Source organism: Drosophila pseudoobscura, chromosome X (assembly GCF_009870125.1).
Source record: "Drosophila pseudoobscura strain MV-25-SWS-2005 chromosome X, UCI_Dpse_MV25, whole genome shotgun sequence".
Taxonomy (NCBI): domain Eukaryota; kingdom Metazoa; phylum Arthropoda; class Insecta; order Diptera; family Drosophilidae; genus Drosophila; species Drosophila pseudoobscura.
In genome coordinates, this window is record NC_046683.1 from 3,359,176 (window position 1) to 3,385,125 (window position 25,950).

Sequence of the window (25,950 nt, forward strand, 5' to 3'; positions counted from 1 at the left end):
TACTGATGGTTTTTACTTTAGAGCGGATAGAGGAAGCTTTAGAGAAAGATATCGAGATCGATAAACTTTGAACCGCTTTTTATTGTCCGCTGAAATGTCCATAACCATATTGACTTGATCACTGAGAGAAATTCCGCAGCGACTGTGAATCGCAGATGAAGACAAAGTCTTCGAAGATAAAAGAACAAAACGAAACTGCTAATTAGTCGAAAAGAGGAATTTCGCATGCCCCATGCGAACCCTCTAAGAACACAGTGGGGAAGGAGTGGAAGTTGGAGTGGAAGAGTGCAAAATATCGCAGAAAGAAGCCAAAGGCGACGTTTAGAAGTTAATTAAGCAAATTGGAGGAACAAAAGCCCCAAAAAGGGAGCTGCCACAGGGGGTAGGGGGTAGGGGGGGGCTGTGCCGCGAAGAGGGATGACCACTCAATATGCGCCGAATGATTAATGAACATATCGAAAGCCGAAACAAAGTTCCTACATAATGAACCCCAAAGAATGGAATAGGAGGACCCATTGGCCATGGGAAAGCCACAGAAAGCCACAGAAATCCACAGAAGAGGAGAACAGACTAACTGGGTCGGGCAGCCCCGGGAAAGGGGGAAAAAGGGGGGTAGAAAGAGTGAGGCTTACGAATCGGAGAGCAAAACAAACAGCAAAGAAAGCGTACACCGTGTCGGTTCCAGCAGTCTCTATATAGACGAAGGATCTATACAAAATTCGATCCGAGAGAGGCCGAGACAGAGAACGTGTAGGCCAGAAAGAACGCGAAATAAATTAAAATATTACATCGTTGACCCTGAACCTCGTCGAGCGCATGGCACGGCAAGGCGTGTTTGAAGCTAAGCCACACTGGTTCAAAAACAATTTGCTTTAGGAATGCACGAGTATACTTATTCGATTCGAAGTCCTTTTCCCCGAATGTGGTCCCATCTTTATCGAGTTGCAGAGAACGAACGAGAACGAATCGAATGTCGTTCGAATCATATTAGCATTGAGTAATACTTCAACAAGAGTGCCAATCGATTATATATATGACAGAATATAGTTTCCCAATTACAGCAATGTATATATATCTAACAATTGGACAGCTCCTGGTGGCGCCTGTGGCGGGTCTTGTGCCACAGGGATTCACGGTGCGGCAACGTAAGTTTCTCAAGGGTCAGCCAACTAGATTTGTATTTCCTATAGCTTACAAGCGTTTAGTCCAATCACACAGCCAAATGCATATATCTGGTGGATCCGGGTCCCTGCAAGGATTGGGTCAAGGTCTGGGGCTTTGACTATCTGACAAATCGCTGCATATTCTACTATTACGGCGGCTGTGGCGGCAATCCGAATCGGTTCTACACAAAGGCCGAGTGCCTCGAGACGTGTCGAGTGTACGACGACCCGAACCACACGAGAAGAAAACCCGATGACGATAGCGATATGTTTGAGAAGGACATCGATGATTGGGATAATTTCGATCTGTAATCGAATGAATTCAAATTTAATTAAGTTAAATGTTCTGTTCTCCATATTCGTACAAAAAACTGATCAAAATTGGTTTGAAGCTGTCAAACAAATACGAAATATGTAGGGGGTTTCCATCCATGCCGACCATCCAACCACTGTGCCAATACTCGCACAATTTAGACATTCATTGGTCAACCAGCCGCCGTATTGATCAATTGGCACGGGCCTGCTTGGTTGCTCATACAAAGTGTGGCCAGTAGGCTCAGGTGGGATTGGCTTTGGCTTTGGCTTTGGCTTGTTGGTGGTCCATTCCGGTTCGTAGCTCTACAAAAACCCTTCACAAACCGAACGATCGATGGCGCATGACAAGTGTATGGAAATGTCCAAATAATCAAACCAAACCAGATTGGATAGCACAGCACCTAGCCACTGAAATCCAGCCGAGCCGAGGTGGCCGGCCTTCCGGGTGTCATTTTTTCTGCCTTTTGGTCGCTTGTGCCAGTCGTGCGGCTATCGGCTATCGGCTATCGGCTTTGGCGATCCCAAAGATATTCCGAGGATTGTGATCTTTTTTCTTCAATTCCCATAATGTATTCTTCGACTTTAGCTGGGTTTTTAGGGTTAGGGTTTTTAGATTGTAGGGTCTACTTATCAATCTTGCAAAGTTCTTGAAAACTAGGCCTAAAACTCAATATGAGGAGTGTGCACTGAGAGAAAAATGGCATAGTAAAAGGAACTGGTTTTTTAAATACGAAAATAATAAAATGGAATGAACTTTGATATAGATATAAAACAAAACAAAATTAAAATATTATATTAGATTTACATTTACAAAAGTAAAGATCACTTCGTTTTTAATATTTCCATTCTTGGGAAATATCTAAGTATCGTTATTCGGGCCTCGCAGGACTTTTTTCTCTAGGTATATATTATATACGTACGCCGACAAGTAGGCGATAATCGTACTCTAGGGGTTAGCACTGCCTGCCGTGCCCCCCTGCCCCCTGCCCCCTGGCCCTTGCACACCGCTAACTGTTGCTGATTCGTCACGCGTGTCATGGTTACGGGGGGCAAGGTGCGTGAAACTTCTTATAAATTAATCGAGTGCTTTGGTGTGCGTGGAAAAGCTTTCAAAACACACACACACACACAAATGTGATAAAGGTGAGCAAATGTTTGGGTTCCCTTCCTCCCTTCCTCCTCCTCCATGTATCTCTCCGGAACAATTCACATATGTATTCCTTCTCCAACTCTGTCTCCTCCTCCTTCCTTCTCCGCCCTCCACCCTCCTCCCTCCTCCCCTCTCCTCCTACTCCACAAGCGACGGCGCGTGGGAAAATAGAAACTCAACCGCAAAGTTTAATTTCGTTTTGTTTTTGTTTTGTTTTGTGTTTTTTGTTTTTTGTTTTGCTTTGCTTTTGGTTTTCCTATGTAGCAAGTGAGATAAAATGAAATCAAACAAAAAGAAAAGAAGGCAAAGACTCAAAGACGCTGAGACGGAATTGTGGATACCCTACCCTGAATGGATTTTCAGAGGCCTTTGGGTTTAGCAAGAGAACAAAATTGAAGCAGAAAGATACATTCGATGACAAAAGATACATCAGACACTTTTCCATCGAATGGGAATATTATATACAATACATTAGCGAATGGAAGCCACTTCTTTAGAGGAAATTTGATATTAACCTCTTAAAATTAATAAAATAAAAAATAAAATTAAATAAATAAAAAAGATATAGAATTATTATATACATATCAATTTAGATACAATATTTTTTTTCGCATTTCATTCAAAAATATATATAATATTTAACAAGCGCGGCAACAATGGGTTAACCAAAGGGCTAATAGATCAAAATACATCAAAATGTCTGAATAATATGTAGAGGGTAAGGGCTACAGGAAGATAGATACATTGTATAAAGAAGATAAATGAAACCCATGCTAATAAATTCGGAACATTTTCCTCTGCTATACCCTTGGACCCCATGATCTTGGGCCAAGGATTGTCCAATGATTTTCCAAGATGTGATATAAGAAGAGGCGCTCCCACGAACTCAAGTTTCGTGTGGTGGTAGCATAAATTCCTGATAGTAAGGAATTCCTTTGGCTGGGCAATCGTACAGGAAACATTCCGCAATCTCGAAGTCTCATAAGCAAAGAAGTGAAGGCAACAAATTTGGCGCGTGCAAAATATGAGCCCTTCCGTTCCGTCTTTCCGTCGTTCCGTCGTTCCCGTTAACATGATCTTAAACGAAAAATATTACAAAAAGGAACCAACAATAAATCAAATAAATGCATACAGTCAGACATTCCGGGGTTCTCAAATTTACTTCTTGAGAACGCCAGCTCCATGCCTCGGGGGAAAATGCATTTTATTTCTTTTTGATGGAAATTCAAAACGAAAGGTTTTTTTCCATCACTTTTTGTACAGTTTCAAGTGCAGAGCCAAAACAAAATACTCGTTCAAATATATATATGTTTGTGCATAAGTGCTGATAGTACAGATCGAAGGGGAGGCCACGCCACTCGAAATAATTGCAAAAAAGGGAAAATATGGATATCCAGAAACTGAAATTTAATTCATTAATTCAATTGATTATGTATTAGGCCAAGAGCCAAATGGGCCTGAAAAGCTGTATATGGATGAAAACAAAATACAAATAAAATATTCATTTAATGGAATAGTATTTCTCAGCACAAAAAAGATAAATATTTTCTGTATAAATCTGCCTCAAATTCATATTTCTTTGAAATATATATGTAGCATAAAATACCATTTAAATATTTATTTATTCATTGTTAAGAACCTGAAAACTGATGTTTAAGCATAGCTCCATATAAGCCTCAAGTATGGACTTTGTGCATTTTCCATACTCAATAAAACGAAATTTCTCAGCTGATGTGAGAAATTGAATTTCGCTTAAGTTCGATGAATTTTTGTGCATTTTTTGCGAATTTAAGGGCGAAACAGAAAAAAGTGTCAGCATTTTTGTGAAAGCCAAAACATTCGAAATGTTCCCAAATGCAGCAAAGACCCCCCATGGCCCCCATGCCCCCACACCCAGTGGTCAGTCAGTCAGTGAATGGCTGACCGAGAGAAAATGCTTCGAAGGCCGTTTCTGGTGGAGGCGCAGGAAATGTCACCTTAGACGGACAGGGACGCGGCCACGGCACGGACACACACAGCGAAATATTCGTTGACATTGCAGAATAATTTTGAGCATTTCTTTTACGGATTTGAATTTGATTTTCGTGTCTGGCCTGGGTTCTACGCAGTTGCCTCAGAGTTCAAGCGGAGAGGGCAATAAAATCAAAACGACATTCACAAAAAAAAAGCCGCCTCATCAATGGCCATTCGATGGGGAGAGAGGGAGACAGAAAACTCTTTGGATTGTCTACAGTATATATCATATGTGTATGCTTATACATAATTCAGAGAATCCGTAAGGTTGCAGAGTCTATATTTTATTCCCTCGAAGCCCCTCGAGTTCGGGAAAAACTTGTTTCCAACCCAATGGAAAAATGTGATTAAATTTAATGGAATATCCATAAAGGGAGGATAAAAGGTGATTTCAAATGAATCATTAGATAAAAAGCTATGAATGATTGGGAGTGGGGTCCCAGTCCTAAGATTGGCTCGGAATGCATATCCCAAGATGATGTTGGAGTGATGCGAGTCCTTATGGGTTCTCCATCTCTACAAACCAATGACCGTTCGAAGATGATCTTTAATGATTTGCTGAAAAGATAATCAATCTGTCAGTTGGATATTGTTCTCCTGGCAACGGGTCCATGAAGAAAACTGCTTCGAGTGATCATATAATTATCTGTCTATGCCGATCTTAGCTGAAATAGATGAATGCTGGTGTGAGCATCAAATAGATCAAGTTTAGACAAGTTCAGGCGAAAATTTTCCATACAATAAAACGAAAACGAAATAGAAATAAATAAATAAAATACAGGAATAAAAGTCAACTTAAATGAATGGCACGTGTAGCACATGAGAATGGGCCAGAGATACAGTCTGAGAGAAGGAAACTCTATTTATAAAAAAAACAATTAGAATAAATATGGTGTAGACCCACGCACACACCCCCCCCAAATACCCCCAGCCCCCTTTCCGACGCCCTTCAAAGAACAGAGCACGGAAGGCCGAAAGAGCGCGTCAGATATAGCGCCACAAATGTCAAAGATAAAATAAAAGAATTAGCATGAAATAGTAAATTTATCTCGAATCTGGTATCCAACTGTTGCCAGAATTAGAAAATAAAATAAAATTATTACAGCGTCAAAAGTCGTGAAATCTTTTTGTTTCTGCCCGGTCTATTCTGGTGTTTGTTCTTCTTTAGTTTCTTTTCCTAAGTACGAATGCCCTACACGGTAAAGGTGGGGACTTTAAGTCTGCAAAAAGATGATCAGAAAATGTATAAATAATTTCCCTTCTTGGCTGCAACTTTTTTGCGAGATCTGAGCTCAATAGATTTCAGTAGATTCAAACACATCCATATGTAAAATATTCAGGCAAATGTCCGCTAGAAGATGGGTGGTTGATAAATACATATATTGAAATTGTGGATTAAGATTATGAGTATCAAAAATATACCGAAAGAATGATACCAAAGACTTAGAAGATGTCTAGGAATTTTCAAAATTATAATGATATCAAAATATAGCCAATTTAAAGAGCTATATCCATAGACATACAGAGAGGTTGGTATACCCATAAATAAGGAAAATTGACTAGAGAGCCTATCTATCTATCATGTAGATATGGCTAGAAATCAGTAAGAAGGATCGCAATTTGTATTGGTTAGGGTTACTTAGAGAAAGAATCGGTTTTATGATAGATAGAGTTTCAGAACATATTCTATCTCTTTAGTCGCCTATGACCGAATTAGCCCCCAGTGAAGCCTTTAGTTTTTTTTGTTGTCGGTTCAATTTTACCACTTGACGACGACGACGACGACTGGCCTTTGGATGATTGGCCACATCGGGCCAATACGTAGGCCATTTGAAATGGTTCAAATGTGTTTCACATGCGCCTGTGTCTAGGTCTATGCCTAGGTCTATGACTGGAATGTCTTTAAGACTAATTTACGAGCAAACATTATGGATTCTGGCAGCCCAAAAGACTAAGCCGAAAAGAAGCAACAACCAGCAGAGGAAGGAAAACAATAAAAATACTTGAAAGGGAGGCAAGAAATTCGCGGCCCAATGTTAATTACCGATAAATGTTTGAAATCCAATGAAAGTTTCGGTATATTTAGATCGAAAGAGAGAGGGGAAGAGGGAGGGAGAAAGCAATATTAGGATGTGGGCGGATGTCACAACTTTACATGATGTGCTCCGAGTGGGTTGGAGTGGTGTCTGGTATGGATCCAGAGGGGAGATGGACCAGGGTGGCGTGTAGAATGTACGGGGGGGCATGGGGCGACATTTCGCATAGCGGCCAAAAGATTTCTCTGTCTTAAAACATATTTATTCTGCGACATTTTGGCATCAAATCAAAAATTCGTACATAAACTATTTTTGAAGAGACAGGCCAGGCCGGGCCAGGCCAGGCCAGGGCACGGGCACGGGATGGGTGGGGTTAGTGGCCAGCCAGGGGGGGAGGGGGTGGAGGGTACAGGGTGGAGTAGGAAGGAGAACGGCCGGCGACTAAAACGTTTTGTTTTGGATTTATGCGATTTTGATGGAATCACTCGGACGCGCCACAGACGACGGCGACAGAGACAGCATCCAAAAATAAGTGTAACCAGGAAGCATCCAAAAAATGAAAAGCGAAACAAAGTGATGAACGCTGGGAGGGTACGCTGATCGACACGGGGTATGCCCTGGAAATGGAAGGACTAATGAAAAAAGGGATAGGAATAGCATCTGGAAACGCTAGGAATAGTATTGGTATACAAAATATCCTACATCTAACTCGTATGCGAAAATTACATACCTTGAAGCTTGGAGGCAACAAATTTGAACAAAGTAATCGCTAGAAATTAATCGTATAAGGGTGGCTTTCCATTTCCAAGTAAAGAATAGAAATGTCCCAGAATTATACAGAGATGATACATACAATTTGGGGGAAGTACTAGCCCAAGTTTATCAACACTTTGGCATTGGAAGATAATATCAGAGAAGGGAAAAAGCCAACTCATCGTTCAGCAATTAACTTTATCGTACCATAAAAAGCTGCTTAAAATTGACAGACTTACAGGGAACAGAATCTGTTCGGAATGTTAGATGACAGATGAAATGAATAAAAAAGAAAATTTTGGTTCGAATAATCATTATGGTAAGTCAGTAAATCAGGATAGATAACGTGTGGTCTCCGTGTATGAACATCTAATTCACAGTATTCCATATGCCCCCTTTGTGTAGAGGGCATCGAACAACTTAAAAAACTCAACAAAGAACGAATGGAAAGAATAAATACGCCTAAATTTGTACGAGTTTTGTATTATTCCATGATGAATACTTAGCACGAGCTAAGAATCGGTTCGAACAATAGATAAATGCCTTGCAGCTGGCTTTGCTCTGGATATGTCTCTAATTTGTCTATTCTTAATTCAAACACAAAGACTGGCCACCTTATTTGGTCGGAGTGCAGCTCTACCTCTACCTTTTCCCCCATCCATGTGCCTACAGCAACTAGTGGACTAGATTTCATCTTTTGTGGGGGAATGCAAACATCAGCATCAGCAGAAGTCCCTTAACATTTACTATTATGATTACCATAGTTATTACCTATGCACACACTCAGTCCAAGATATGGACGATGACGATGAGAAGCTGGCGATGATGATGATGATGGTGGTCTCGTGCTCTCCTCTCCATAAAAAAACTTTGCCACTGTCAACATTTGCATATCACTTTCGTTTCGGTTTCGGTAATGGTAATATGTAACAAGTAAACATTTCTTATTTTTACGAGAGAAACATGGGACGAGATCGTTTCACATTGATCACTTACACGGAGCCGTAATGGAATGAAACTGATCAATGATCACCGGTGCAATGGATGGGAATGATCATAAAACAATTTGATCCTATGCAACACTGATTACCAATATCTCAAGAGATAAGCTAATGGGGGGTTGGCGCAGGACTTTGCCCCCTAGTATATGAATACAAACGGATCATACAACCTGCCAAATATCCGGTAATGATCTCTATGCATTGGGCTGGTCTGATCGCGATCCTGATCCCTTGGAATGCGTTATTTCTGATCTCAAAACTACTGCCATGCCACACTCAGGGAATGATGAGTGAGTCTTGGGTGCTTCCTCTGTTTCTCTCTGCTGTTTCTTCGGTGCATCTTTCTCTCTTCTTCTTGGCCTTTATCATGATGATCGTTTGTCGTTTCGGTTGCGTTTATTTTATTTGACAGACGTGAGAATTTTGTGAGCAAAGAAAACGGGCAAATACACAAATAAAAAAAGATAACAGAGCATATCTCCAGGCACAGAAAGACACACACATCCATACACCTGAGGAGTGGAAAAGGTTTCAGTGTCGCAGACATGGTATCTTTTTTTTTTCTTTTTGTTTGTGAGATACAGATACGAGTGTACGAAACAAACTGACAGTTTCCCCAAAGCTCAGAGCGCAATGTCTATGAAATGGACACTTCGATAACTGTAGCGATATTATTGGACAATCGATGTATTGCGAAAGTTGTAATTGCATCAATTGTGTTTATTTGATAATGGATAATGGAAACATCCCAATAGAAGTCATTAATGGAATATTAATTGTAGATTTTATTCAATATTGAACTCCAAAGGAATCCTAATTCAACAATATCTTTTAGAGAATGTATCTCTTTTTCCATTGGAGTTTTGATTGGCAAACAATGTTTTATTGTTTCTACATGGTACCTCTTTGGAATTCTTTTCTGAGCTGAACAGCAACTTTAAGAGAATGAGAAATATGTAGAAGCCAAATTTTAAAGCAAAACTCTGTTATCTGATTGTATCTATGTGTGTGTGCACACACACACACTCACACAGATGAGTGTTAATAGAACAGCTGATATCACAGACAATTACTATAAGGGGAATTCCAGATTGAAAGAAAGAAATGGAAGTAGGGACCAAAAATAAAAGCAATACTTTGTTATCTTCCAGATACTCTTATATGTGCGTGGATATCTCAATGTATGTATGTATGTATATACTATGTATCTCATATATCATTAATGTCAGTGTGTGTGCGCTCTAATTTCTTGATTACACTCGGGCAGGGGATAGAGGACAGAGGACAGGGGCAAAAGCTGCACTGGGCCAAACGGCAACGCTCTCGCATCTGTGGATGAAAGTGAAGCATTTACCCAAGAGATTAGCAGTCCAAATGGATAACAAACAAAGTGCAATGCCATTCGCCCTCACCCGTACCCGTACCCATACCCGTACCCATACCCGTAACCGTACCCATACCTGTACCCTCACCGTATCGCTCTCGATCTGTTTGGTCTGTCTATGGCTCTGGCGCGCTGATGGTGATGTGATGACAATCGTGATGATGATTACACAAGTGCTAGGACAACGTAGCGTATCAAAGAAAATGCAAACACAAAAATGTGTGTAAACAGAAATTGATAAAAGAAAAAACCAAGAAACACTGTATTCGATGAAGTGGTGCGTGTAGGATCTCAATGAAGTAGAAATACCCCCCACACACACCACACTCTATACAGCACCTAGCTCGGGGGCCAGGCTTTAAATATTAGCTCTATAAATTCTCTGGGCTACGTCAGCGAGTTGCCAAAGATGAGATCTTGGATAGGCGGAAGTATCTCCGGATAGCGGATAGCGGAAGATTTTCCAGTGGGGCCCAACTATCACCAGCCTTCTTATAACTAGGGAATGCCAGGCTTTCGTATGCCATCACATTTCTTATAATATTTTTATGATTGATTTGTGTGCGCTATTAAGATTGCATATCGATATCAACGCCGCGGCGTCGTGAGTCTTAAGTGTCAAAACCCACCGCCATAAAACTACAAACAGAAAGAGAACTAAACAAAATAAACCGAAGTAGAGTTTCTACAGGTGCGTGTCGGGTTGCTAGGCCTATGGTCCGTACCTTTGTCCGATGGCCCCACTCTTCCAGACCCCCGCCACCCATCACTCTGGCTACTTTCGATCATATTATTTTCGTTTGTTTGGTTCGTATAGCTTGCTTACGCGATGATAAATTAGGTTTTAAGCCCTTTGGTCGGGCTACATGTTAGTTGGTAGCCGTACAGTCCATCCGCCACCTAGAGAAGAGCGCGTGAGTCGTGAGTCCAGCAAAAGTAAAACGAATAAAGTGCCTTCTGAGCTGCAGCCATCCCTGTACAACATACATTCTATATCTCAGTTCTCAGTATACTCTTCAGATCACACTCGCGATTCGCCCCGGCTGAAAGGCTTCTATCGCTTGGGACGATCATAAGAGAGTCTACTCATAAGCTCTCGTGGCATACGTCTTTTAGGACTCACGAACTCCACTCTACACTCACGCTGCCGTCTCTATGGGCTAGTTTTGATCTCCTCCGATCATGTGGAAAGCGCCAGGCTTGCATTTTCCTTTGCGGGGGCGGTTGGAAATTTCCCACTAGTTTCGGCACAGACTCGAAGCCCTCCCCGATCAGCCTTGTACCGTTAAGAAGAGAGATTAGTTTGCTTCGATACTTAGCGGTAATTAGTGTAGCGGCAGAGCGGCACTATGGTAAAAAAGCCCGATATTTTGGTATATATTTGACATAAAACACACAAGATAAGATACAAAGAAGTCAGAGGTTACAGAATCAAAATTGAAATCTAGACCAAAAAAACCTAAAAAAAAGACAAAAAATTTTAGAAAATTTTGGATTTTATGCCTAGATATAGGGCACATATAAGAGTACGTGTCCGTGTGTGTATGCTGTTGTAGATGGACTTATTAGTTTAACCAGTTGTTCCGCCCAGCAGGCCATGTGATTAGGAGCCTCAAGTGCGTGAATGACTGGCTACTTCGTCTACCTCTCGCCTCTGGCCCCTCCGCGATCCCCCTCCAATCGGAGCCATCAGAAATGCTCCATGGACGGGGCGAAGGGTTCAACTAGACTCTCTCTAATCTAATCTCATTGGCATGTTCTATGTACTTTCGATTCCCAATAGCCGTGCTTGACCTCGCATCGGCTTAAACTATCGTCCGCCTAAATTCAAAATGTAATAAGAATCATAAAAAATTAAAAGCATACACACACAGAGAGGCACTCATATCAATACTCGTATGGTTTTGGGTAGAATTGAATTCATTGAACTGTTGGAACAAAATTGTTCCCTTGAGTTGGCTGCCGATAACCATAGAGCAGAGTAGAGCCCTCCACACTTTCCACTTGTCTAAGCCCACACAGCTCTTGATTAATTTTACGGCTCTGCCAGTCAAATGTCAAGGCACAGATGAGCGCAAATGAAACTTCTAATGAGTCGAAATCTAGGCATACTGAACGAGGAGGAGATTTCCCCAGAGGAAAACTGAATCTAGGCATATTCAACGAGGAGGAGATTTCCCCAGAGGAAAACTGAATGATCAGCTGGCGATTCGTCAAGAAATAATGAAATACTCAACTGTATTCCAGACAAATTCGAAATATTTAATCAAGTCTGAAGATCGCCATAATCGGGCTTTGTGATAAACCATTCTAAAGTCAAAACCAGAATATTTCAAAAAGACTCTGAACATTTACTCGACAAATACAATCTTCTTTGATGCGACACGGATGGCAGATTCATGGAGCTCCTTAGGGAATACTCACATGTGTTTGATCTCAATAATCGGATGTTTTCCAACCACAGTATTCAATATTCAAGGCCGTTTATCCATAGATTTTTATGAAGAATGTCTTAAAAGACGCCTTATTAAAGCACCTACATGAATCATATCTAATAGCTTATGAAAACAAAATATGTTCGACTTTTCCTGAGTTTTTGAAAAAATTATTGTTTTGCATTTGAATGCTTCATATTTTCTAGCCAGTAAGCGGAAGCTACAATGTGTTTGGGTCCGATTTGTAGCAGCATTTATCAGCTTTTCAGAACTGTCAGATTCATTACAACCAACTATAAGATGCTGAAGTTATGTGCAAAAAGGTACCACTATCTATAACAACAGACTTAAAAAAAAAAGCTCTCCTGGAAAAAAGATGGAATATCAAGCCCAGAATTTTCTTTCAATTGGTTGACAAATGTTACGGCAATCTTATGAAAGAATCTGTACTGCCTGCGATCGAAGGGGTAGACGAATTATAGTCGAATACTTATGAGTATAGCCAATCACTAGACTAGATATCCACCCATTAACAATGACTATTTCTATTTATTGCTAGAAATTGCTGGCTGACCATTATGTATAAATAATTTCCACGCAACTTTCAATTGCCACACACACACACACACACACACACACACACACGTGTAGCACTTGTAGCACTTGTCCAATAGTTCATGGGAAACCCATTTGAATATTCGTGCTTCGGTCCAGTTTAGCACGCGCAAAGCGTTCGAATGTCGAATGTGGAATGTGTGTGTGTGTGGAACAGACACGCAGACACGCACACACACATACCATGGAATGCCGAGAAAATTCCAAATTGCTAAACGACACTAATCTAAGTTTTATTCAAATGCTGATGGAAACGAAAACGGAGGCTCTAGCTCTGGCTCTGGCTCTGTGTACCTGTTGCCAAGAAGACGGTCCATCGGTCGATCGGTCCATGGGGCCTCTCGTATCGATCAGGGCCTAGCTCAATATACTATCTAAATCTATGGCTCTCCTCTATCTTTCTCTCCCTCTCTCTCTCTCTCTCTCCCTATGCATCTATTAGAATGTTTCATTAGGCGACCTTTAGCGGCCCCTTTTTTTTTCTATTCCTATTTCTATTTCTTTTCCATTGTTGTTGTTGAGGTACCTGTTCTGAGATCCGAAATCTGGTCTTGACTGGGTGTTCAAACAGAATTTAGCCGACAATTAATACGAAGCTTGGGGTTCGTTGTCGTCGTCGTTGATTCTTTTTTCGGTTTCGGTTATGTTCTTTTATTTTACTTTATTTTATTTTATTTAGTTTGTTTCTTTTTGGGGCTGCAGGTTTCGTTATGAGCGTTATGCTTATGAGCGCGAAGCATACTTAAAGATACTAAGATACAATATCTTGTTTCGGCTCCTTCTCTCTGTCGTTCTTCCTCTCCCTCTCGCGCTTTAGTGGCTTGTATATAAATTTAATGAATGAGTTAATTTCGTAGAACTGCCAATAATAATATTTAGTATCTACTCACGCATATACACACACGCGCAGATACAGATACACACAGATACTTCTGAGATCCATGGAGCATTGAACTGAACGCTGTCTTCACCTGCCCGCTGTCCACTGCCCGCTGCTGCGAATAAACTACAAAATTCTACGAAACAACAACGATCTAGAGAATATAGCCATGGATAGCCATCAATTCGACACTAGATGTCACACAAATTGTATACAAAATACTCGTAATTATATCTGCAAGCAACCCAATTTCCCATTTCGAGTTCCTTATTATTATATATATTAATACCAGGGGTAACAGCATAGAGTATATATATTCTTGTCCATCTTGATCTCAGAGACTTAAGAACTAGAGCAGCCAGACTTCAAATGTATCTCCTCCGCCCAGATAGAATCACACATATTGCATTTGATCTTGTCGTATTCATAAGAACTTTAATTACATACTGGAACCCATATAGCCTTTCTCAAATGATCTTACACAGGATCCACAGGTCGATCCATAATTTATTTAATCTTCATATGATATCTTCTATGATCACAGATCCCGGAAGAAGATGCCTCAAACGATCGTCAGCTGACTACTTTTCTCAAACTTTGCTGGGATTTCTCCCCCGTTGAGGTTTTTTTTGCTCGTCCGAAAGATCATTGAATTCTTCGCAATCTATTTCTGTCAAATATTTAAAGTGTAAGTTGAAAATGTTGGTTGCTCAACTTGAAGATCGCCTGTTATTTCAGTTAGTGGCGTCGCATGACAAACTACTTGCGACTTATCAAAGTGCCCAAAGAGTTGGGAGAAGATTTGGCAAAAATACCTTATGTCATTGCTCTCCCGTATAAGAGATCGTGAGTGCCAGTCTCTGTGCGAGTGTGTGTGCTGATCTTTGCCTCATGTTGTCCAATATTTGGCCAGTCATCGCCGAGATCTTCGATTTTCGATCTCCCATCTCCCATCTGCCATCTGCCATCTTCGTTTGCTCAAACCATTTAACAGCAACTAATTATGAAGCAATTCCATGGCAATTCAGACGATCTTCTTCTTTTTATGTTTATTAAGCTAATGTTTGCTCTCAAGCGAAATACATACACAGATTGTATGAACAAAAAAATACTTACTCGTTTTGTATACTTCGCATACTCGTATATTTTACATTTTTGGTTTGCTTTGTTTGAGTTTTACGAGTCGTTCAAACATTTTTAAATTTTACGATCCAACCTGAAAATCGAATTCAGTTCCGTACATAAGAAATACGTGGATCGACAAGTCAATATTAAATGGTTTCCTATTAGAATAATGGTCCGATTTGGCGAGCAAGTCGGCTTTTACTTCTGATCTAGAATCGTATCAACCAACTTCTGAATAGTTAGATAAGACTGCCATCCGTATTTCAGCGGGATCTAACTTTAGATACAAATAAAAATAATAGTAAGAAGTAGGCACGAAAGATCTCTGACTAAGGGGCTAACCCCTTGAGCACTCTCTGCGCTTGTGCGACAACCCCTGGCTCACTCGCTTTGCAACGACGACGTCCCAAGACTTTCAAATGTTTCAGAAACGACTGGAGGGAGTTTCTTCGGAATTATGTAAGCAATAAGCGTTTCATGAGTAGTCCTTTTAGGAGCTCGTCTTGTGATTTCAATTCGCACAGACTTGGCGTCCGAAGGGAATTGATTGCCGCACAATCAAATTAGCAAGAAACACATTCCGTCCCGTCTCGTCTCGTTTCTAATCGCAGTCCGGGAAGAGACCTTATCAATACGTTAAAAGGTTTGCCGAGTGCGACGATCCACTTCTGGTTGCCCCCATGGGATGTATGATATGTTTAGCTTGAAACTCGCAAAAAAAAAACCAAGAGGGGAAATCAAATAAAAATAAAATACACAAGGCGTGTGTACATATGTCGTTGCATGTAGTGGGAGGGGGATCGGAATCGGAATCGGGATCTGCGGTCTCGACTTGGTCTGGCCTTATGCGTAACCCCGATTTCCGATACTCCCCGACTGCCCGGCTCCCCGGCTCCCCGGCTGCCGTCTTGTGTCGCCCTTTGCGGTCACTGTTTGTTATCCATTCAAAGCAGGCGTTTCCGCTCATATTTGCAATTACAATTAAAAAGAACTGAAAGGCACCGAGTCGAATTTGTGGAATATGTGATACTCTTTTGGATAATAGGTGGAGCGGATAAATTAGAGGCCTAAAAGATGAAATATTTTATTTTTATTACATCTTTGATTCTTATGGTTTTCTTCTATTTTGATACATTATGTTATACAACGTCAATACAAATTATTATTAACAATTAATTATTAAAGTACGCTTTATCTTTTGGGTTTTCCATGACTGTAGATATCTATCGAAACTTAAAAAACCGCCCCCTCTTAAGGGATAATTCATCCAAATTCATGCAAAATTTTGTATTGTATTTTCTACGTTTCGAAAGCCATTGAAATTCTCGCACAACTCAATGAATGGTTCCGTTTTCTGCACTTTATCTGTGGACCCAACAGTCCTCTGAATGGATATTCATAAAGGTGCCCCATCAATATCTGTTTATATCTAGCATTCCCTAGATATGATCCTTTTGCTGCTTGTAGTTCTCCTTTCGTTTCTTCTAAATAAAGGTATATTCGTCTTTGTGGTCCTGTAAATTTCTGAAAAAGATTGCCATTGTGTGCGATCTTCGGGTGTTTCAACTTGCCCGCTGGAATTGAGACAACCGAGCCCTGGTTAGGGCATAATTACAAGCAATTGCTGGGTGGGGACCGGGGCCCTCTTTAAGAGCCAACACAGAGGCATTCATTCTCAGGCTTCTTTGGACTGGGACTCGGGGACTGTCAATGCCAAAAGTCAAAGTCTGGATTAATCATCAATCAAAGAGGAGAAATACTGAAATAATAAAAAATAACTAAAACATCATAAATTAATCGCAAAACATTGCGGCGACCTCCAGAGTCTGAGTCTTGAGAAAGTTGTGACACTGACGTCAGTTTCTTTGATCTTATCAGAATTATTATTATAGTACATCAAATACATATTGTAGGCTTCATTCCATGCCATGTTTGTGTCGGTTCTCAGGGGTTGCCTTTGGGATTCTTTCTGGGAATTGGCAATCGAAACGAACCAATGAAGAGGGAGTCTCCAACGGAATCAATGAACATTAGAGGTGGCAGAAAATGAAGAGACCTTGAAAGACTCAATCAAAAATGTAACTCCAATGATTAACTGTCGGAGGAGGTCTATTACAGGATTGTCCTGCTCTTCTTAAACGCCTTCCTCCATTTCGTTTTTGGGATTTCTGAGGAATCCACACTTGGTCATTTTCTTTTGTTTCTTTCAGCATTTCTTCCGTTTTCCCTGCCTTTAGTGAGTGCTGAATTCGGATTTTTTTCACGATTTTCGATTTTGTCGATCCCACGGCTCAAGTCAAGTGACACTCACTTCATGCAACCAACACTCGCGGCAGCCAGGCAGCCAAGCAGCCAACCCTCGATCGTGTCATAAGCATTCTGCAGTTTGTAATTAAAGGAGTGAGCAGGGGGAGCACCGGAGCCAGAGGAGCAGAAAGTTAATGAAAAAGGAGCCAAAAGTTTTCGGTTATAAGCACATACATACATACATACATGCATGCATCTGTGTATATTCACGTTTCGGTTATGTGCAACAACTGTGTTGTGCTGCCGCTGCTTCTTTCGCACATAATTGAAAGGAGTGAAGTGGCTTGTACGTGCGCCACATGCTTGCCATATGCCAAGGAGACGGAGTCGGAGCCGGAGCCAGAGCCAGAGACCAATTTATTTTCAACAACAAGAAATGCAGGTCACGAAATGTTTAACCCGAAAGCCAAAAACAACACACACACACAAGAACGAGAAATAACCAAATACAAAAATGAAAAGGAAAACATGCCCAACATCAGGCCAAAACGCTCTAAAAGAAAGTCGATCCGTGTAGGCCATTTCAGCCATTTCTATTCCCCCCTGGCAGGGTGAGTGTCTAAGAGATTCGCCATAGGGGTTCCACAGGGCCATCCACACCGAATGTCCCTGCCTGTGCAAATCCATCATTGGACTGTCCCACACATCCCGCATTGTCGGCCCGGGCTGGCCGATTGCGATTGCAATGAATGGACCATCATCAGCCAGGAGGCGCCTAGGTCTAGGGGCTCGTGTCAGCTGGGTCTGGAACGACACTGCGTTGCGAAACTATAGGTTCGAAAATATCAATGGGACTGTTTTTGGGAGACGTATGAGATTTCTTCGAACATTTTTGATTGAATTCCAGAATTATGGTGTATTAAATAAATATTTAATTTAGTATTTATTTAGATTTATTTTTGTTTGCTTTTATCTTTCATTTTATATGTACTTTATTATGGGTAGTCCAGGAGATTTTAATATTTTTTTTATGAATTATAAATTATATTTTTAATATTTTATTTATATTATAAATTATTGTTAAGGCTCCTTCTACTCTCGTACTCTGTATGAAACACACTGTAGTCCCTGCATTTCATAATTTCCCTAATGGAATCGGACTTTTTCCTACCCCTACCCCTACCCCTACCCATGCCCAACCCCCGGCCGCAGGCCACAGCCCCCTCCCCCTTGTCGTGGCTGCAATTGCAGCCCCTCCCGACCCTCGTGGCTGCTGCTGGTTTTTATGAATCATAAAATGCTTGTTATGCTGCAATTTACGTTTGTTTTTGATACGAGTATTTTACGAGTTTTTAATTTTAACACGCAAAGGGAATACATATACAAATGTACACTCGTAGATCTGTATAGCTTTCTATTCGTTTGATTGCTGCTTAATTGGCGAATTGTATACAGACATACATACATACATAGTAAATATGAACGTATAATATTCATAAATACTTGCTGTTGTTTTAGTGGTTTTTTGGCTAATTATGCGAGGGGAGTAATTCCCACCCTTTTTCACATTTCTGTTGATTTGTAGCTCATCAAAAGGTCTTTCACCCCTCGAGTTGGCTGCGAGCGGAATTAGTCAAATTTTTTCATTTGGAAAAACGCTTTGACACTGCCAACGGATTGACAAGCCGAATCCAAAAAACAAAAGCAAAAGCAAAAACAAAAACCATTCAACGAAAGCGAAAACTATGTATATAGTTCAACGCCCACGCAGTGCTTTCTGGCTTCTGGCTTCTGGCTTCTGCTAAGTAATTTATCAATCAGCTCGGGAGAAAGTCTTGCCATGTATTGGCAAATGGAAGATACAGATACATGTGCCTGCCTATCTACCTGACTGTCGTCTGGGAAGGGGGATCGATGGGCTGTCATCTCTCCTTGCGAAGAACTTGGAGCGTTTTGGGAACTATATTTTTGATAAGTAGATGAATATAAGGTGAATGAGAGACGTATGAAAATGAGAATGGAATGGAATATGCAGTGACCATACACCTTCAAGGGGCCATCAAGCCGAAACCTATCCCAGGCAAGGATACAGAAGCGACCGATGGGCGCTGCCGCATATGCGGGATCGCTACTTATGTAAATATAATGGGGGTATAATGTAGGTTTTTGCATGGGAACATCCTATTCGTTTGTTTAAATTTATTGAAACAGAAGGGGATCAAAAATTTCGATTTCGATTCCACACAGGTACATATATCCACGGAAATGATATTTGGGATCTAAATGGATGTCGTCCCATGGGATAATAGTGCAACAGTCCAATCTGTGGAGAGTTCTGTTGCCACAGTGGGTGCCTTAACTTTAAGGGGTATGGATTTGATCGGTTCTTTCCTTATTGTTTTTATTTTAGTTGGCTTTCTGGCAATCAGTTGATCTGTGACCAAACAAAATGCACAAAAAAAGTTGGGGGAAAATTGAAGAAATATCGAAAGCAGCGCGGCCCGTGCGGTAAGGTAAAACAGTGATAAAAGACATTTCGAGCTCATTCCCGTACGTAGTAGTACTTGTGCTCTTTCTCTGTTTTTCTCTCTGTCTGCCTTTGGCTCTTCAATATTTCAATAATTTGTGTCGTTCTTTTTTGGGGGTTCAATGACATTTCGGGCTGCGACACTTTTTTTCGTGGTACTTCCTTCCCTGGCAACATGCTCGTACTACGGTAAATTTAATCATCATTATCACCATCGCCAAAGGTGTCGAAGACGGTGCAAGGGGGTGGCTGGTCTGGCGTGGAGCATAGTCATTGCTAGTCAGCTGTTGGCCGCACATCACTCAAACATCAGCCAGTGCCACAACAGGCCCCCGAATGTTTCTCTAGATACAAAGATACATTCTATAAATGCTCGGGGCCCAACGCAGGTCCCCCTGCCCCGCACCGCCCCTGCCCATGCCCCACTCACAACAACAAAAAACTAATAAAAAGACGACAGTTTACCAACGCAACGCAAACGGGGCCCAAAAGAAAGTCTGAACTATGGCCCCCTTGAGGTGCAGCTTTATGGGAGACTGCCAGGGCAAGGGGTACGCATAGGAGAATGTAGTGGAGAGGGGGTATGGATGGTAGGGCGGGAGGCAGGTCAAGTTTCAAGTTGGTCGGAGATCAGCGTGCTAATGACCGACAATTGCAACAGAAACGTCGCCAGCTGCCACTGGGCCTCTGAGATGCTCAAGCGGCAGAGCCAGAGAGAGCACGGGAGGTATGAATATATCTCAGGAAAGAGTATTAAAGATTACAGAAGATTACAGAAGAACCTGGTCATGTAAACGGCGAGGGGAGGCCCTGCCTGCCTCATCTTGTGGTCCTGTGGTGCCCCCCCCTGAGAGGTCTGCGTCTGCCCACTCGACGGGATCTCACTCACTCTCTCCCTCTCTCTTTCTGTCCATTGCCTGCGGGCTAATTACGGTCACACTTGGCTGACGCTGACCGCAGTTTGGGTTCGGAATTGGATTTTTTGCGGGCCTGCAGAGCAACACCTTTTCCCGAGTGCCCAATGTTGTTGACAACTCAAGTAAGTCGACACCCCAGGTAGAGACTGTGGCATCCTTTCCACAGTATCTGCACAGACACATGTACGTGTACATTGTACATACATTTGTGTGCCTAAGATAAATACTAAAAAAAGATATGCATATCTTTTTGCGCTGATATGATTGATCAGTTGTTGTTTCTTGGTGTATTTGCAATTCGCTTTTTGTGGCTTGATTGATGGTCCATGACTTTTGGCTCTTTGAAGTGGATACTCGCCCGTTCTCTCTCTCTCTGGCCCTACATTGAAGTATGACTCTTGCAGATTGCTCTTGCTTCTCCCTGCTGGAAGGGTCGCTCGGTCGGTCACCCTCTTGACACGTGTCTTTCTTACAAATTTCTGTTTGCTTTGGCCCACAGCGCAACAGCTGCCCAGATTAGAGCCAGAGGAAAAGGTGGCAAATGGGAAATGCCAAAGGAATGACGGCCAGCCACGGGGGAAAGACGCGCTCTAAGTGTGGTAAGTCCTTCCTGGCTTGCGGTCTCTAAGCCTAAGTGATCACTGTTGTTCTCTGGCCTAAAAACAAATCAACTTCTGTTTGTCTTGATTTGAATATTCAAAGAAAAGAAAGTATACGGCTCCTTATGGGATCAGCTGTAATAGAAGCCAATCCATCTTCGAAGATTACATCTGTCAGGGCAGCCGAAACTCCTTCAATGTGAAAACTGCTTAGTTTCTTTAAACTTAAAGAAGTTTGCTTCTAACTAACGATCCTTAAGATCGAAGTAGTTTATCATAGAACTGGGATCTTGAAGAGAAAGATAGACCATTCAGAGCAATTGAGGTATATACATATGTACATAGATAGCTCTCTGTATACATCGGAGCAAGCGAGTGGGCAGGGGGGTTGGAGCACGGGCGACACAATAAAATAGGTATGGTAAAATGCATTCTCTATAAATAGTGCCTATTCAGAATGGAATAGAAATATAGGAATAACGCTGTGCGATAACAGGATAAGTTTTGAATGTACTTTCCACGAGACACAAAATCGATTGTGGATTGTACGATATACCCAAAAATTCGGATGGATTCACAGGACCTTTGATGCTCCTCAGGAGGTACATACGAGTAAGTAACCACTGAAATGAATGATTTGAATATAGTATAGTGTAGTAGTAGTTCCATTATTTAAGAAAAAATACCGTAATCTACCGCAAGGCATGTTGCGTGTGCTATTGCCATTTCTGCAAGCAATCTGCAAGTTTTATTAGCTGTCTTCCGTTCCTCAACTAATTTTTGGCAATTGTATTTCATAAAAAATGATTATGATTGGGGGGATGGTGATGGGCCTGCCCTGGTCCCCTGGCTTTGATGTAAACCGTGTGGCAGTAGGCAGTAGGCAGAGGGTAGGATGCAATGGGATGGAATGGTGATGATGGTTAACTAGTAGCAGCATATGGGGCAGCATGGCCAGAGGACACGGACACGCATGTGCATTGTCCAATCGAAGAGAGTAATTTGGCCGAAGCAGCAGCCAGCAACCATCATAATTTCTGTTCCGTCGCAGGCACGAAACGATCCAACATCCAATAAACGTCAATCGGAACCGATGTACCCGAACCGTACCCGTACCGAGTGCACAGTGCACAGAGCACAGAGCACAGAATAATTACCAAGTCGAAAAGGATGTCGGTGGCCGAGCTTGGGCCTTGGGAAACTTGTTTCCACGACAACGACGACGACAACGACAGCTGTTGTTGTTCCCGAGGTGCCCGTGTCCATGCCCGTGCCCCTTTGGGCCACTTTCAGCTCCAGCTCCATCAAGCTTCTATTCAATCCCTCAATCGGAACACTCTGAGACAGACACCCAGTCTGTCTCTCCCATCGCCATTGTCTGGAACAGGAATAGATAGGCCAAGTACTCGGATTCGAGTTCGAATTCGGTTCTCCTCTCCGTTCTCTTAGATCATGAATGGTGGGTACTTTACACACGGGTATGAGGTATGGTCTGTACACAATATTTTTGTGCTTTTGTTTTGGTTCTCGTTTCCAAACGGAGAGAGGGAGAGACGCCCCGAGGGAGGAAGCTTTGGGAAACGCCTTCCAATCCTACTCCTCGTTCTCCTTATGGAGAGACGCCGAGCGCCTGAGTCATCAACCCATATCCGAGCAGACGCCTGTTGCTTTTGCAACCTCAACTGTACTTGAAATGCTGACGCTATAAATTAAAATTATGTTGTAAGCACACAACACACACACGCACACACATTCACGAGGCTGTGGCATCGGCTTCTTCGGCTTCGTAGTCCGGTTCGTGGGCAAAAAAAAGAAAGAAAGGAAGCACACAAGCACACACACATACACAACGGAAAGCAAAACCAAAACAAGAAGCAAAAGCTCAGGCCAAAAGTCGAGGCTGAAATACCCTATCCTACGTAGGCGAAAGCTCAAATGTCGGGACATACATACTAGTACAATCTGAAGTTTTTATTTTTTAAGTCGAGGCCTAAAATGATTTCTTATATATTTAGTTTTTCATAATACATACTGCAATCTGCGAAAATTTAAATAATAATTGTCTCAACATATTCTACTATATATAGAGGACATAGATATCACTTTTTTTTATACAAAAATATTATTAGCTCTTAAATTTTTCATTTTCTGGTATAGATAACATTTTCAAAATTATCATAATTTCCGATTTGAGAAATGAATGCTAAAATGCAAAACTTTTACTAACAACCAGAGGCAGATCTAAAGGAACCAGAGGGCAAAGTAGACTGCGACTTCGATGGAACACATGATCAATGGAATTAAGAGACGCTTCCAGACCTTGTAGCCACCTAAAAGGAGTCGCAAATGTTTAAGGAGAGCCCCCTGGCCACGGCTGCAGTGCCAGACATGTTCCGGGCCGCAGTAGCGCCCAATTGGCGACAAATAGCAGACATATTCTCAGCCGATCGTTCCCAATTTCGAATGAAAATTTCACTGTTTGGACGTTTGACAAGTGTGACCGTCTCTTATGATGAAAACCGAACTTAGACCACTTAAGTCCCGCCTATTTAAATAGTTCAACTACTTGAGGTAAATGGCGGAATATATTAACGATTGTAAATTCTTCTTGTAGATTCCTGCCATCTTTGCTCTCAACTTAAAAAAAAAACACAATATCTTTCACCTGAACTGCGCTAAAATGATTAGATTTTTATTATTTTCGGTGGAATATTAAAATACCCCCTTGGCTTGCAATGGGTTAATCGCTCTCCATCGAGGATTGAAAACCATATTCCTGGATTTTGATATTCCATGGATTAATACTAGCTAGATAAATCTTTCAACTCTGCCCACATTATTTTATCCGATTAATGAATGAATTTTCTACCTGACTGGGTTGTTCTAGATACTTGCTTTTATTGGATTTTGTCTAAAATCTTGTATGTATGTGGCAATCTCGATTCTATTTGTATGTATATCTTAAATATTTATCAAAGTATTTTCCAGTATTTTTAACGCGTATATTGCCAGTATATACGGTATATTTTGAAACTGTGAGGTATATTTCTAAGGGTCAGACCGTACACTATCTGGACCAAGCCAAAACAATCTGGTCGCGTCGCGTACTTTCTCCTATGATATTAAAATTGTATGGTTAAGAAATAATGTCGACACCATTCGTCGGCGAGGATATGGCCCGAGGTTGATGGATGCCCCGCCAATATGTTTGCAAAGATGAACGCCTCACACGAGTACCCTGTGCTATGGGATAGCGTTAACCTGCGCAAACTATTGGAGGATGAGTACGAGGTGGTGGACACGGTGCTGGAGCAGCTCCATCAACTGAAGTTCACAGCAGGACACTGTATATCCACCGATCCCGACGTACCCCTCTGATCCCGAAAATAACGTACGTACCCGGCTTACCACGGAGGTGGCACAGGTTCAACGCCTTGTTGAACGGATTGTTTCCTACCCGGAAACGACACCTTTCACCACCTTGTGGTGAAGTTAAAGTTGAAGTAGTTGGAGACGTCGAAAGGCTTACTCCCAAACCAGGAAACGGCCCTGTCGACGTTGGATGACGTTTACATGCGTCAACAAATCGGTCCTTTTCAGGTCCACCAAAACTTCATAGAGATCATTTGTTCAATTTCACATTCACATTTCAGCTCGGCTGCAAAGCCTTGAAAAGGTAACCAAATATTTTAGTCAATTTATCGAGGTTCTTGGGAAGTCCTGATCGACGGTGCAGTTGCTGCAGCCATGGCGCAGGCCGATGAAGCCTGGCTGCTGATACTTAGGATTGGGCGAATGCTGGATGAGAGATTCACCTAAGAGCCCTGACCCAATTCCTGGGACAAGACCATCTGAATTCTAACCAGCAGCTCCAACTCTCCGAGGAGGTGGATGGATGGTTCTCTAAGCGCCAACATACTATAGTGATGCTCTGCCTCTGCCACATGGCCAGCTACTATGCGCGTCAGGACTGTCTGTGCCACGCCCAGCTGCTGTTGCTGCAGGCCGAGGAGCTGCGCGCCGAGTTCGATGAGCGAGTTGGCAGAACGAAGCACAAGGAGGCTATCACCTATGCGGAGGCAGGTCTCAAATCAGTGTACCAAACGGCGGACATCAACTATAGCTTCAACTTCAGGGTCCAGCTGAAGACGGCCCGGTTGGAGGTGCATCCCGTTGGCAAAGCGAGGGCGCGGCTTACAAAGGTAACCGCCCACAAAAGATCCTATGCGATAAACCGTCTTTGGGCCATCGGCGAAAGGTGTAACATCAGCAAATTAACAAACAGATCTACGTACTACGCACTGCGTATAGACCTGATTGAGCTCGTCTCGTCTAGCTTGGCCTGGCTGAAACCTTGACCCAAATGTTGAATCACTTATTGATGAGCGAAACCCGTTTTTGCGAACCCGAACCCTTTTCCCACATCTCGCATGCAATATATTTTGCATTCTTTGCCTTGAGATGCCTTGAGCTTCAGGCTGGAGCAGTCCCCAGAAACAGCCTCATCTGCGTATGAAAGCTATTTAGTCGCGACGGCGGCGTGGCGTTGAGGAGGAGGATGGGCAGAACTTTTCTCTTTGTTGTTGGTTCCCTCTGTTGTTGGTATTGTAGAGGAAGTTGGCGGGGCCTGGTCCAGCTCCTGCGGAAGGAAGTCGCGCCTGTTCCTCTTTCAGTTGGGACAAAAGACACTTCAGCTTGTGCTTCAGCCTCTGCAGAGTTTCGTTCAGCCTGAATGCAAATTAGGGCAAAAGTTGTATTACTCTCTACAGTTCCACGGTTGCATGTGTCTG

At 42.1% G+C, this 25,950-nt stretch overlaps 1 protein-coding gene across 2 annotated transcripts; it reads left to right on the forward strand.

The window, feature by feature from the left end:
- Positions 1 to 947: 947 nt before the first annotated feature.
- On the forward strand, positions 948 to 1,513 carry LOC6902233 (kunitz-type serine protease inhibitor textilinin-5). 2 transcript variants are annotated; one of them, XR_001452643.2, is made up of 2 exons: positions 948 to 1,145; positions 1,206 to 1,345. XR_001452643.2 is itself a non-coding variant. In XM_002133725.3 (2 exons), exons 1-2 carry the CDS (start codon positions 1,034 to 1,036, stop codon positions 1,473 to 1,475), a joined length of 369 nt encoding a protein of 122 aa, XP_002133761.2. In that variant the 5' UTR covers positions 1,002 to 1,033; the 3' UTR covers positions 1,476 to 1,513. The 2 variants fall into 2 exon arrangements, 1 of the variants encoding a protein (XP_002133761.2); XM_002133725.3 differs by having other exon boundaries at positions 1,002 to 1,145; positions 1,219 to 1,513.
- The last annotated feature ends 24,437 nt before the right edge of the window (positions 1,514 to 25,950 follow it).